General features: G+C 42.7%; 1 protein-coding gene across 3 annotated transcripts in view; it reads right to left on the bottom strand.

Moving 5' to 3' along the window:
- The window catches only part of LOC124717139, a 149,280-nt gene that overhangs the window by 29,783 nt on the left and 103,691 nt on the right, over positions 1-15,806 (bottom strand). For 2 of the 3 annotated variants that reach the window (XM_047243885.1, XM_047243887.1), the window contains exon 9: positions 962-1,159. The exons of the other annotated variant lie outside the window; for it this stretch is intronic. In XM_047243885.1, coding sequence (XP_047099841.1) covers positions 962-1,159 — 198 coding nt within the window. The remainder of the gene's footprint in view (positions 1-961; positions 1,160-15,806) is intronic. 3 annotated transcript variants of the gene reach the window in all.

The raw sequence follows: 15,806 nt of genomic DNA, 5'->3' as shown, positions 1-15,806 counted from the left end.
AGTAGATGTCCTTTTGGGGTACTATTTCAGTGCCACGATCTCCCCTGCTGATAACATTGTCTTTGCCTTGTTTGGAACTGAAGAACTGGCTTCTGTCTACTGATTCAATTGCTGTTTTGATTCTGCCTATGTTGCACACATTGTTGAATATAAATGGAAGGTATCATTTGGTTACTACAAAAATATATAAAAATGTGAATTCATTTCTGCTCCCCCAACTTGTATAAAACTTTCTCATGTGCAATTCTTCATGCAAAATGAAGCAGATTCATTCTTTCGAAATCCCCATAACCTTGGCAATGTCACATACCTTTGGACACTGATCTTTCAGGTTCATATTGTGCATTTTTTCCAATAGTATCTGAAGCTGTTACACTTTTTTGATGTCTTTACTGCAATCAACTGGAACACCTCCATGGCCTCATTTAAAATTGGCAGCCCAATTACTCACAGTGTAAATTGAAGAAGATTCATTGTCCACATTTATGAGCCTTAATTGAATTTCAGCTGGCGTCAAGCCCTCTTTTACCAAAAACTTTGTCACTATATGATACTCAATTTTCACCATTTCTGAGATTTCAAGCACTGCACTTTGTTCAAACTGCTGTCTATGGTGAATTATTGGATGGAATGACTTGGAGTTTCACACAGAGCATGTAGAAAATTGTATCGACCTCTGTGGAAAAAAACCATCCATCTGGTGCTGTAATCTATGGTGAGGCAAAGAACTTTACAGACCACCCTTGTAATTGTGACTCTGTGCTACAAGCTAACAATGAGCTGCACAGAAGAAGAAAAAGAGGATATGGAAAATAATGAAGGTGAAAACAAGGTTTTGACAAGAATATTTCATGATGTATGCGTCTCGCGTTGCGGGAGACTGACATACGTGATGAAGCTGACCGATCTGCAGAGTGCACAAACTACACATGACACGAAAGTGCACACCACACGTTCAGACCTTGCAGAGGCAGGAGTGGCAACCATGTTCACGGTTGAGCCACAGCTGGCCCTCGTAGAGGAAGCGGCCCCGATGGATACAGCCAGGCGAGGGTGGGCAGCGAGGACAGCACTCGCCTGCCACTAGCACCGCGTCCCGGGCTGGGCATGCAGGGGGCGGGCACTCCACATCGTGGCAGACAGTGCGCCCAGGGTTCCCCTAGCACACCAATTCTGTGTCAGCAGTCACAATAAATGGTGGCACGAAAACTGTAGATCACACACACGTGTTGTGACATGGATACACAGAAAAACAGCCACAAACTATCTTCTTATAAAAAATTGCTGCAACAGAAAATTTAAAGAAAAATGTAATGTGAATTATAAGTTATATGAAAGATTCGCAAAGCAAAATCAAATGAATATAGGACTTTCAAACAAAACTTCCGTGAACCTTAGAGCATCAGCATCCCAACCATCACCAAATCGCTACCACAACCACCACTTTTATCACTACTGAGTTCACAGTTTGCTATGCAGAACTGCACCTCAAATTGTTGTTAATGTTGTTGTTGTTATGGTCTTCAGTCAGAAGACTGGTTTCATGCAGCTCTCCATGTTATTTTATCCTGTGCAAGCCTCTTCACCTCCAAATAACTATGGCATCCTACGTCCTTCTGAATCTGCTTACTGTATTCATCTCTTGGTCTCCCTCCACATATTTACCCACCACACTTCCCTAATTACTGATCAGCTGATACCTTGATGTCTTGGAATATGTAATACCACCTGGGAGCTGCAAATTTCTCATCTCCCCAATTCTGTTTAGTACCTCCTCATTAGTTGCAGGATCTGCCCAGGTAATCTTCAGCTTTATTTTGTAGCACCGCACTTCAAAAGAGTCTATTCTCTTCCTGTCTAAACAGTTTATCATCCATGTTTCACTTCCATATATGGCTATATTCCATTCAAAAACTTTCAGGAAAGTATTCTTGACCCACATCTGTATTTGATGTTAACAAATTTCCCTTCTTAAGAAGCACTTTTCTTGCCAGTGCCAGTCTGCATTTATATCCTCTCTGCTTTGACCTTCATCAGTTATTCTACTGCCTAAACAGCAAATTTCATCTACTATTTTAAGTGTCTTGTTTCATAACCTAATCCTCAGCATCACATGATTTAATCTGACTACATTCTGTTATTTTTGTTTTGCTTTTGTTGACTTTCATCTTACATCCACCTTTCAAAACATCATCCATTCCTTTCAACTGCTCTTCCAAGTTCTTTACTGTCTCTGACAGGATTATGATGTCACTGGCAAACCTCAAAGTTTTATTTCTTCCCTCTGAACTTTAATTTCTATCAGACATTTTTCTTTCTTTCTTTTTTTTTACAACTCAAATTATGCAGTTTGTTTGTTTTGTTTTGTTTTAGAGCACAAAAACAACTAGGGTCACGGGCACCCATGTCAAAACTGTAGAACATGAAGACAAAGAAAGGAGTTAAAAACAACTACACATGAATCCTAATCAATGGAAGACAAGACAACTAAAATCAGGGGCATGGAGAAAGATTTATAAAATACATCATAGAGAAATGGAGGTCCTGAATGAAAAATTAAGTGTCTTTCGCCATATGGCTACAATGGATAAAAATTAAAACACAGTCTGCACACAGCCTGCACATCGTTTGCTAAAATGGCAGGTAACTCAGACAGCAAACACAAATGAGAACATAAGTGGCTAAAAAAAGTGCATTCTGTCAGGAAATGGGGGACCGTTAAAGGTTGAGTGCAATCAGCACAAAGTGGTGGGGGAGCACCACTTAACAAGTGGCAATGGCTAAAATGACAGTGCCCAATACACAACCTAGCTAAAATGATCTCCTCATGGTGAGAGGGCTGAGAGGAGGTCATCCAAGCTGCTGGGAGATGGAAGATCAGTGGTGATCCCAAAGTGACACCACCTGCTGACAGACGGTAACACAGAGATCATCGGAGGGAAGGTAAGAAGTAGCAGGCTGAGATACGAGGACTGTAACCTCAGCAGCAGCATCAGTGGCCTAATTTCCTGTCAGACCAACATGACCAGGAACCCGCATAAAAATCACAGTGGCTCCATCAAGAGTGAGCAAGTGACAGCTTTCCTGGACCCGTTGCACTGAGGGATGGGCGGTGTTCAGCACACAGAGGTTTTGAAGGGCACTGACAGAGTAAGAGCAGATGACACAATTGAAAAGCCTTTGTCACCTCATTTCATTCCATATCCCTCTAAATCTTTACACCCAAATATCTGTATGAGTTGCTGAATTACCACTGTGACACATTGATACTGCAGTCATAGAATACCAAGTTTTCACATTTTATTTAGTGCACAGCTTCAAATTTCCGAACGAGTCACATTATACAGTAACAGGCAAAAGCAGCCAGTACAGACTACTTCTTTAAAGTGTTCTCACAAACTATTAATATACTCACACTGATATTATGGAAATTACTTCTAATTTATTTTACATATGATTAATAAGTAATGTGACAGAATTGCTGAACAGTATTAATATTCTGGAGGTGAAATATGTAATACTGTTTACAGAGATGTAAAAAGTACAGGGCATTGTCCTATCTTTCAGAAGTAATAATTTCTTTCTCAGGGACATTTCTTTAATTTTCCTATATGATGTATCTGTCTTTCCCAGTTATGTGTGCTTCAACACCTTTGCATTTCTTCTATAGTCATTTCTGCTTCATTATTATTCATTTCATGCAAATCTCATTTTTACCCAGCTCATTCTCTGCTATAGCACCACCATTATTTTATTTGCGTGCTCGAGTAAGACAAAGACACTGCCCGGTGTTACTGTGAGAAACCGTCGGCAGGAAGGTGGAAGAGGGCCAGCCAGACAAAATTATAACCTGTTGATGCAGTAAGAACCAGCACCACAGCACTGACCAGTTAGTTAGTGCACAATACTGCCAGCACAATAGACAGCAGGGCCACTGTAGTGTTGGTGCCCTGATTACTACACAGGACACTGTTCTGGGTTACAGGATAGAAATCAACAATGTGGCATAACAGGGGTAAGCCGAGCCTATGTAACTCCCCTCATTTTTACATAGATGTGTACCATTAGCCAGCCACCACCTACAAGGGGGGAGTTACGCCAGCCTAAGTGTCGACACCGGTTTGCGAGGTGCCACAGCTGGATCCTACTCCTAGTAGCAGTGGACTTACCAGCTGAGCTAAGTCCTATGCTGGTGACTTCCTGCCTTCCGGGTAGTGAGCCTCCAGCAGGTAAACCATCACGCACTGCCAGCCTCCTACCTCAGCAGCCTAGAGTTCGAGCCTGGGGCAGTGCAGCTGCTCACTCGTCTCGTCTAGGTGGGCAAACATTGATGCTGATCACTGCCACTCGCACATGTGGGCACTGTAGCTGAAAGACATCTCACATATGCTCGGACATTGGCGCGGTTCTGAGTGCCTCGACGCGTTACGTCCTGAGCAACCAGGGTGTCTTCCGTCTGCACTGTAGGCCGCCACTGCTGGCAGGTCAGTGCCTCAACAGAGCCCCAGCTGATGCTGCTCCTCTGGTCAGGTGATGCATGGCCACAGGCCAACCTGCTGGTGGCAAATCTCTCCACACTCCATAAACACGTATTCTGAGCTTCAGAATATATCCTGGGCACAAACATAATGAGGTATCTTGAACAGAATGACATCCTCCGTGCCAAACAGCACGGATTCCGAAAACATCGATCGTGTTAAACCCAGCTCGCACTTTCCTTGAATGATGTACTGAAAGCTCTGGATTGAAGCAGTCAGGTAGGTGCAGTAATTCTTGAGTTCTGAAAAGCGTTTGACTCAGTACTACATCTAAACTTATTGTCAATAGCATGATCATATAGGGATCAAGTGAAATTTGTGACTGAACTAAAGACTTCTTGGCAGGATAGATGTAGCACGTTATCTTGGATCGATAGTCATTGTTGGATGTAGAAGTAACTCCATGTGTGCCCTAGGGAAGTGTGTTGGGATCCGAGCTGTTCATGTTGTATACGAGGGTTGGAACTTCAATAGTGGCAACTATTTATTTACAGCTCGTACAAAATGGATACATGTTTCAAAGTTTTACTGACCTTCAAAGTAGTCACCAGCATTGTGTATAACCCTTTGCCAGCAATGTGGAAGTTGTAGGATACTCTTAGCAGTGCCAGTTGTGTTGACAGTTTGAGTTTTGCAATCTATTGCCCAACAAATTTGTAGCAGTTCTGAAGCAAATGCCGTGAAGTGTTTTCTTCAGTTTAGAAATCGAGTTGAACTTACAAGGGTTTAAGTCAGGGGAGTGCAGTAGCTGGTATAGCACTTAGGAGCCCCATCAGTCAGACAAATCAGTAACAGCTTGCACTGTACGTGCTTGAGCATTGTCCTGCAAAATGATGGTCAGGTTCTGCATAAAGTGTCATCACTTCTGTCTCTATGCAGTTAATTTTTGGAACACAACCTATGACCAGCCTAGAGACAGAAGTGATGACACTTTATGCAGGACCTGACCATCATTTTGCAGGACAATGCTCAAGCATGTACAGTGCAAGCTGTTATTGATTTGTTTGACTGATGAGGCTGCTAAGTTCTATACCTTAAGCCCTTGTAAGTTCAACTCGATTTCTAAACTGAAAGAAACACTTCACGGCATTTGCTTCAGAACTGCTACAAACTGGTGACTACTTTGAAGGTCAGTATAATGATGTACTGTCTGAAAGAAGCTGCATAAATATTCAATCAGATCTAGCTTACCTTAAATGTTCAAAAATGTAAAATTGCACACTTCACAAAATGAAAAAAGTAATATTCTATGACAGTCATACCAATGAGCCAGTGTTGGAATTGGCCAGCTCATACAAATACCTAGCTGTAACACTGTAGGGATATGAAATGGAATTATCACATAGGCTCATTCATGGGTAAAGCACATGGTAGAACACATGGGAAGTTCAATCAGTCTACAAAGGAGATTGCTTACAAAGCACTGATGCAACTGGTACTAGAATACTGCCCAAGTCTGTGAGACCCATACCAGATAGGACTAACGGGGGATATTGAAGATATACAGAGAAGAGCAGCACAAATGGTCACAGGTTTGTTTAATCTGTGGGAAAGTATCACAGGGAAACTGAAGGAACTGAACTAACAGACTCTTGAAGATAGACCTAAACTATACCAAGAAACTTTATTAACAATGTTTCAAGAACCAACTTTAAACCATGACTCTAGGGATATACAACAACCCCCTACATGACACTCACGTGGGAATTATGAGATAAGATTAGAATAATTATGGTACACACAGAGGCATTCAGACAATCATTCTCCCCATGCTCTATATGCGAATGGAATGGGAAGAAACCGTAACAAATGGCACAATGGGATGTACCTTCAGCCATGCACTTCATTTGCAGAATATAGATGTAGATGTAAATGTAAACACTGTGGGCACATGCAAACACTGTCACAATTGTGTAATCCAAAGAGTAATAAAATGTCTGATTAATAATGATGTTTCCATGATAAACTGCTTTCACTGATTAAATTCAACATCTCTTGTATTATTCAAAGATTTCTGCTACATCTTACCTTTTTACCTTTCAATCCTCTACTGCCTTCACTGTTTCAGATCTTAAAGCTAATCATTTGTCTTCTGTTGTGTACATATCCCCCCAACTTGCTTAATGCTCCCTCTGAAAATCAGTATAAAAGTGACACACTACCTCACTTTTGGAACTAATTGTTCCATCCTCAGGTAGGATGAGAGATAGGTAGGGGAAAATTAAAAGGAAGGGCAGGACACTAACACCTAAGAATGATTACATGCCACCTGTAGTGAGGATGATGTATGTTATAAACATTAAGAGAAAAAGAAGCTACTTTGGAAAAAAAGGTAATAAGTCTCAGTGTACTCTGCAGAGCTGTGGGTAATCAAGAAGGCTCTGGAAGAGATGAGATTTCTAGGTGGAGGGAACTTTCTTATCTGCTTGGACTCCCTCAGTGCTCTGCACACTATTCAGCAAATGCACCCAACATATAATATAGTCCTCATAAATCCTCCAACAATGCAAGTAGTGGAAACAGCACTCAGAGAGATGAAAAATTATAAGGCATGTGGAGAAGACCAAGTTTTTTCAGAAATGTGGAAATATTCCAGTGATACAGTTCAAATATCCTTACATGTAGCCCTAACAAAAATCTGAATAACAGAAAAGTTTCCCGAACATTGGACCACAGCCATAATCCACCCACTCCATAAAAAAAGAAGATAAAAGCAACCCAGATAATTACAGACTGCACATATAAGATTTTCTTCAGAATCCTATACAAGAGGATCAAAGTGCAACTAGAGGAAGAATTAGGTGAATACCAAGGAGGCTTCAGACCTTGGAGAAGCTGTGCAGAACAGATCATCACTTTAAAATTATCCATAGCATATTATAATAAATGAAATAAACCTCTTTTAATAACCTTTGTGAACTTTAAAAAAGCATATGACTGTATCCATAGGCCTTCAGTGTTAAAAATCTTAAGAAATTTTGGGCTCGATATAAAATTAATCAAGCTGATAGAACTCATCTTAGCTAACACTGTATCAAAAGTCAAGTTCAGGAGGGACTCTCTGAGCCATTCATCATAAAAACAGGTTTAAGACAAGGAGATTGCTTGGCATCCCTGCTGTTCGACTGTGCTTTAGAATACATAATGAGGGAATGGTACAAGACTAACGCAAAGAACATCCAAATTGGAAGATGCAAACACAACATAAGTTTAAATTGTCTAGGATTTGCTGATGACCTTGCTCTCTTGTCCTACAATATTCAAGAAACCAAACAACAAATCATCTCACTACAGGAAATAACACAGAAAATTAGTCTTTGAATATCCTTTGAAAAAACAGTCATCATGTTAACTGACCCACCATTCATAAACAAAATTGCCATAGGAAACCAAGAAATCAAAATTGTAGATAAATTTAAATATCTGGGAGAACTCGTAATATATAACCTCAATGAAAAGCCAACATAGCATAACAGAATAAACAAATTGACTAGAGCACAATATATCACCAAGTACACCTACAACAAAAAGGGCCTGTCAATAGCAACAAAATTAAAACACTACAAAACAGTGACTCAACCAGAAATAACATACGCAAGTGAAACCATCTTCAAAACAACTAACACTCCACAAATAGACAAAATACTCAAATTAGAGAGAAGAATCATCAGAATGTGCATCAACAAATTGTACCAGAAAGATGGACACTGGAGAGTATCTGCAAATGAAACAGTCTACAAGTAAATAGATTCAGTAATGAGTACAATCAGGAAGAAATGTATTTCTATTTTCAGATATCTAATCAGAACACCAGAGAACAGGATCATCAGGAGAATAAGAGAAAAATTGTGGAATAGTAAGTGCAACATTAAGTGGATTACAGAAATCAAGGAAGATATGGATGAGCTACAGATGACATTGGAAGACCTGAGAAACAAAAGTGACAAAATCAGGAAATTCACAGACAAACAAACCAGACTGCAAAGGAGAATCAACAGACAATAGGAAGGGTGATTTCCAATGAAGAAAGAAGGATGAGATCCGAGAGAATGAATATGTGGTGTCACCGCCAGACACCACACTTGCTAGGTGGTAGCTTAAATCGGCCGCGGTCCATTTAGTACATGTCGGACCCGCGTGTCGCCACTGTGTGATCGCAGACCTAGCGCCACCACAAGGCAGGTCTCGATATACGATAGAGCACTCGCCCCAGTTGTACGACGACATTGCTAGCGACAATACGGACGAAGCCTTCCTCTCATTTGCCGAGAGACAGTTAGAATAGCCTTCTGCTAAGTCCATGGCTACGACCCAGCAAGGTGCCAATTGTAACAGTGCATGTATATTACGAGTCTCATTTGTATAGTCAAGAGAGATGTATCACAAGGAGTGATTAAAGTTAAGTATAAAGCAGCTACGTACGTTTCTTGCTACCATTCAATAGTTATCCTGTTCCAGAATTCACGCCCGTCTGCGTTAGATAGCGTGCCTATCGGCCCCCTCAAAATAACACTGTGTCGGCACTTCTGTCGACACATCAGAATAAGTACTGGGCTGACACGAAACTGAAAAATTCTTTGTATAAAGTTAGCTAGAGTCTTCCAATGAAGGCCATAAAATTGAAAACACAAACAAAGAAACACAGTCAAGATGGTGCAACACACTATCCTTCTCCTATAAAGGCTGGTAAAGAATGTGGCATACTGCTAGGCACCTACAAAGATTGGAATGGATGTAACAAAGATAGCTGACAGCAACAAATGCAGCCTACCATGAAAACATAGCTGTTCACTATAATGTGTCACCCCCCCCCCTCCCCCCTCCCCCCTCCCCCCTCTCACAGGCTGCTGTAGTCTCCTGGGCAACAAAACAGGTGATGGCTAAAACTGGGGTAGACAGTGGCAGGAAGTTACAGACAACAAGCTGCAGTCAGTTGAACTGACTATTACCCACTTCTCAAAGCAGGATTCATCAAGTGGTCCTCACTTGCATTCATACAAGATACTGACAAATGACACAAACTCACCCATTTTGAGTAGAAGATACATCAGAATACAGTTTTTTGACAGTAACATTCACAATGCATAATGTTTTAACATCTTGGGATTTATATGCTGATTAGAGGGAAGCCTTTGGTCTACCGAGGGTCTTACTCTCAATTTCATTATGAACCAATGCGTGGCATACAGAAATAGACAACAGGAAACAGTATTCACTCTAGCTTTTAAGATATTGCTCTCTTTCTACACTACTGGCCATTAAAATTACTACACCACGAAGATGACATGTTACAGATGCGAAATTTAACTGACAGGATGAAGATGCTGTCATATGCAAATGATTAGCTTTTCAGAGCATTCATACAAGGTTGGCGCCAGTGGCAACACCTACAACGTGCTGACATGAGGAAAGTTTCCAACCGATTTCTCATACACAAACAGCAGTTAACTGGTGTTGCCTGGTGAAATGTTGTCATGATGTCTCGTCTAAGGAGGAGAAATGCATACCATCACGTTTTACCCTTGATGATGCATCACAGATAGAAGCACCTGTGATGGTGTACTCAACGATGAACCTGGTTGCACGAATGCCAAAACGTCATTTTTTTGGATGAATCCAGGTTCTGTTAACAGCATCCGTGTTTGGTGACATCGCGGTGAACGCACTTTGGAAGCGTGTATTCGTCATCGCCATACTGGCGTATCACCAGGCATGATGGTATGAGGTGCCGTTGGTCACACGTCTCGGTCATCTCTTGTTCGCATTGACGGTACTTTGAACAGTGGACGTTACATTTCAGATGTGTTACGACCCGTAGCTCTACCCTTCATTCGATCCCTCAAAACCCTACATTTCAGCAGGATAATGCATGACCACGCATTGCAGGTTCTGTACGGGCCTTTCTGGATACCGAAAATGTTCGACTGCTGCCCTGGCCAGCACATTCTCCAGATCTCTGACCAATTGAAAACGTCTGGTCAATGGTGGCGAGCAACTGGCTTGTCACAATACGCCAGTCACTACTCTTGATGATCTGTGGTATTGTGTTGAAGCTGCATGGGCAGCTCTACCTGTACACGCCATCCAAGCTCTGTTTGACTCAATGCCCAGGCATATCAAGGCCGTTATTACAGCCAGAGGTGGCCGTTCTGGGTACTGATTTCACAGGATCTATGCACCCAAATTGCGTGAAAATGTTATCATATGTCAGTTCTAGTATAATATATTTGTCCAACGAATACCCGTTTATCATCTGCATTTCTTCTTGGTGTAGCAATTTTAATGGCCAGTAGTGTAGTAAAAGTACACACATTCTCACACACAGACACCCAAACACACACTCCTGGAGTAATGGCAAGACTTGTTATATTAAATTCTATTACAGTGATAGTATTAAGAAAGTTGTGGCCATAGAGTAAAAGGATTTTTCAGAAGGAGTAGAGGCTCTGAAGTATGAATTGAGCTTGAGTTGTTTGATTAGGAAGAAAGATTGGTGAGGGTGAGAGACTGATGGAATTGGAAAAGGTGAAGGTCCTTGAGGTATGATGGATGACAGCTCAAGATCCCAGTTTTAATGGTAAGCCCATTACATAGGATACCATGTCCACCATGTCTGAGACAAGATTTGTTGGTAGAGGTAGAAAGTACAAGGACTGATGATTAAATGGTCAGGAGATTAAAAGAACACTGAAGAAATAGTCAGAAAATTTTGAAAATGAGAAGGTGAAAACTATGGTCAGAGTATTATAACAAAAGAAATGGTAGGTATTGTATAAAGAGCTATGTAGGGAGAGAGAAGAAGGGTAATAAAAAGTTTTAAAGAATCAGGATGTAATAGATGCACTCATAAATATATATGTTTGATCATAAATTGACATGCACAACTGTAAATAAACACACACTCACAAAATGACATTGTAAATAAATATGCCTGGTGCACTAACATTCAAGTCTAAAAGCAAGAGTTGATAGTAGGTAGTGTGTTAACAACAGCACTGGAATTAAATGTTTGAAAAGGGGCTGTTGCTGTGAGAGCGTGGAGATGTAGTATAGCACCTATTAGTGTGGTGGGCTATTACAACAGCAGTTGTTTATATTTTGCAACAGAGGGTGGTAAGTGCGTATTTTAAAGGCAGATACTGTAGCGGAGAAGAAAGTATAGACATATTAGGCAGTAAATAACAGGCAAATAGGTTGTAGATAAATGAAGACAGACAGTACCATAGGTAAAAGGGTATGAGAAGGAAGATAGGAATAAGCAAAGTATAAAAATAGTGGAAATTCTTGGATAGAAAATTGCATAAAATAAGGGAAAAACAACCACTCACCTAAGGCAGAGCAATGCGTAGCACAGAAAAATGTATTCCAAGATGATTGTTTCATCCACTTAACTGTATGACCATTTGACCACATTTACTCACCAAACTGTTTTATAAATACTGTAAATATATGACAACAGCAGAATTAGAGATCCCATTGTATGCATGTTTGGCATTTTAATCACTGAGTTTGTAAATACAGCCTTTACTTTCAATTTGAATAATAGTGGCTACTTCTACCACAATACTGAGAATGGGTGATTAACCTATGGGAACAGGATACGATTATTGGTTGAATGCAATAACTACCCCATTAAATTCCACATAGAGATATATTTCACAGTAAGTCATATATGTGTACACAGCTTGTGATACAGAACAAAACTAAAAACTAACATGGAGGCTCAGCAGAGCAATCAAAGATGGTGTTAATCGTGGTCGATACGACCTATCGACAACACACAGCCACCCCCGCAGTACGAAGTGCCACTGGTGAGGCTCGAGCGGAGGTCATGTGGGCATAGGCGTCGGTTGTAATCGTGCGAGTCAACAGGCACATGACTGGGATTTCCATCTCGGTCGAGGCGGAGTGCGGAGGCTGAGTGACTGGTGGCAGGTCTACCTCGTAGTCGATTAACCAGCGGGGCAGACGATGCGTCGACCAGCCTGAGAGCAGGTGTGCGGAATGGGCTGTGTTGTGGTGCAGGCATCTATAACCCCGTATGCAGATCGAGCCGTCCGATGAGATGAACACGCGGATTTATGATGGGTCGCACTCGCGGGGGAGGGACAGGCTACGCAACACACTGACATTTAACTGCGCATCGGATGGTGAGGCTGCAGTGTCTGTTAGGAGCACGAGCACACAGTCATCGAAGAGGACGATTGATACATCATCCAGGCAGTGCGGTGGCATGTTGCAGCACAGGTTCAATGTGGAAGAGTGAGTCTCCACAGACGGTGAAGTGGTGGCAAAACACACACACGGGGTGGATGGCGACGAGCCTGGAAAACCTGTGAATGGTGATGACGGATCATGGGTTGGAGAAAACAGCACCATGGGACGAGACAAAGCATTCTCAGGCTCCATGGTGGAAAAGTCGTCAGGAGGGTCCGACTGAGATGGCAGAGGGGCGTCGGAGTCCACAAAAGCAGGTTTGAGCCTGTGCAATGAATCAGTTTGAGGATGATCTTTAACCATAATGTCGAACGTTGTCTCACCCCGCCGGAGTACTTTAAAGGGGCCGAGGTAGTGTGATTGCAGGGGTTGTCTATCGGAATCATCCCTGAGCGTAACATGGGAACAAAATGGCACATAAGTGTCTGACAGAGAATGGCTGATAGGTGGGTGTAGCACGCACGTTTGAAGTGAGTGCGCATGTGACTAATGAAATTTGGGGGGAGGGGGGAAAATCCTCGGGTGCTTAAGGCAGGCTAAGTTCCCCTGGAAGCACTGGGTTGTCCTCAAAAACGAATTCAGAGATGGTTCCCTGTAAGTCTGGTTTAAAGGTCGAACAGAGACCAAGTAACACCCACGGAAGCACCTTAGACCAGAGGCAGTCGTGGCATCTGAGGGCAGTTTTGAGGTTGCGGTGCCACCATTCAACTAACCCGTTGCTTTGTGGGTGATAGCCTGTTGTACAAATTTTTTTAATGCTGCAGATATTAGATAAAATTGTGAACAGGGAACACTCAAACTGCCAACCTTGGTCCACGGTTATGGTGGTCGGGCAACTGAACCTGGCAATCCGTGAGGAGACGAAACCCTAGGCCACAGTTTCAGTGTAAAGGAACAGCTTCCACCCGGTGAGACAAGCAGTCAGTTGTGGAGAGAATATATCTGTGGCCCTCCAACGGTGGTAGTGGACCAATAAGGTCGATACGTACATGACGATATCATACTTGTGGAATGTCAAACTTGCCTAGTGGAGGGGTGGTGTGGTGGCCGATTTTGTTGCATTGACAGGGGATGCAGCTGCGTGCCCAGGTCTGACAGTCCCATTTAATATTTTTCCAAATGAAATGCTCAGATATGAGCCAAATAGTGGCACGGATGCATTGTGGGTGGGGGCAACGGCCGCAGGTTGTCGGTAGAAGAATCGCACCACACCTCATCCAAAATGCTGGGGAACTTGGCATTGGTAAACACAAGACATGTTTGAGGATCCACGAGGAGAGCTTGAGATTCCTTGTCGGAGGCCTGGATAGCGGCCACGATGGATAAGCTGATGATGTATGAGACAGTATTGATCTGCAAGAAAATAATCTGCGGGGATGTTTTCTGTGCCTTTGGTGTAGCAAACGTTCTGTTGTGAATTGAGAGACTAAATCAAAGTGGCAGAAAAGCTGAGGAGGTGGGTCCTTGGGAGGGTTGCAGAAAGCATCTGCTAGTGGTTTGTGATTAGTGAGGATGAAGAAAGAGCAGCCCTCGACGTCGGGACGAAAGTGTTTGACGGCTTTATAGACAGCCAAAATTTCTCTATCAAAAGCTGAATATTTCTTCTGCGCTATAGACAGTTTTTTAGAGAAGAAATGGAGAAACTGTGTCACCCTTGCGTTGCTAACGTACTGCCCCCATCGCGATGTCGTTTGCGTCTGTAGTGAATGAGAAACTGTGTCACCCTTGCGTTGCTAACGTACTGCCCCCATCGCGATGTCGTTGGCGTCTGTAGTGATGAACAACTTGGCCGACAGGTCGGGATGGGCGAGTGTCACGGCGTGAGCTAAGGAAGTTTTTAGAGCCTTGGAGGCCTCTAGCATAGGTTCAGTCCTGTGAAATGGTTTAAGGCCTGATGACTGTTTGCCTGACAGCGAGTCTGTCAGTGGGGTCTGCACGGTGGCAGCAGAAGGCACATGCCAACAGCAGTAATTTATTGTATCCAAAAAACGTCGGAGTTCTTTATAAGTAGCCAGAGGTGGCAGTGATGTGATGGCCTGCATACAGGATTTGGGAGGTTATATTCCATTTGTGGAGATGATGTAACCCAAAAATGTGACAGAGGACTGGCGCAACTGGAATTTGCCCTTTTTGACCTCGACGCCATTTGAGTTCAAGGTCTGGAGGATCTTGTATAAATGATTTTCGTGTTCCTCAGCCGAGTTGCTGAAAACAAGTATGTCATCCAGATATGCAGAGCAAAACTTGAACTGTCGTAAGATTGAGTCGATGAAATGTTGCCATGTTTGTGCCACGTTTTTCAGGCCGAACAGCATGAAGTTGTATTGGAACAAACTGAGCAGTGTGATAATAGCTGCCTTCAGAATGTCTTCCGGCACTATGGGAATCTGGTGATAGGCATGTTTGCAGTCAATCACACTGAAGATTGTGGCACCTGATAACATATGAGTGAAATCGTTTATTTTCAGCATGGGGTAATTGTCCATGATGGTACGAGCATTTAAGCATCTGTAATCACCGCACGTTCAAAAAGAACTGTCATGTTTGGGGATGAGGTGAATTGGTGAAGACCAGTTGCTGTCCAACGACTGTAGAATACCTGCCTCCAAAAGTTCGTTAATTTGCTGCCGGCCCACGCGCAACTTAATGGGGTTGAGGCATCTAACCCTGTGCCTAATAGGGGGTGGTAGTGGTAATTATCTTGTGTGTCATTCCATCAGTGACGGAAGAAACTGAGAACTGCACACGAGACTGAGTAACGTCCTGACATGAAGTTTTTGGATGAATGGGGTGCAAACGAGGAGTAACCGTTAGCGCGAGTGGGAAAAGGCAGGATGAAAGTCACAAGCCTATTACATGAGCACAGCATGTGCTTGTTTGGAGAGGTCAGTTGTGCATGCAGCATGGAGCGAGTCAAGATGCGCAGTGACTGTCTGTTGTCAGCCTTGCTTTGGGTAACCGGCGTGGGCGAGAGAGGTGTTGGCGTCATGCGGGAAACAGTGATGGCCACCGAGTCACGTGGTTGGCGCGTGAGAGAGGGGGAATGTTTAT

The sequence above is a fragment of the Schistocerca piceifrons genome, chromosome 9, assembly GCF_021461385.2.
Source record: "Schistocerca piceifrons isolate TAMUIC-IGC-003096 chromosome 9, iqSchPice1.1, whole genome shotgun sequence".
NCBI lineage: Eukaryota > Metazoa > Arthropoda > Insecta > Orthoptera > Acrididae > Schistocerca > Schistocerca piceifrons.
Note: the sequence above shows the minus strand (reverse complement) of the source record. Positions and strands in the feature narration are given on the sequence as shown.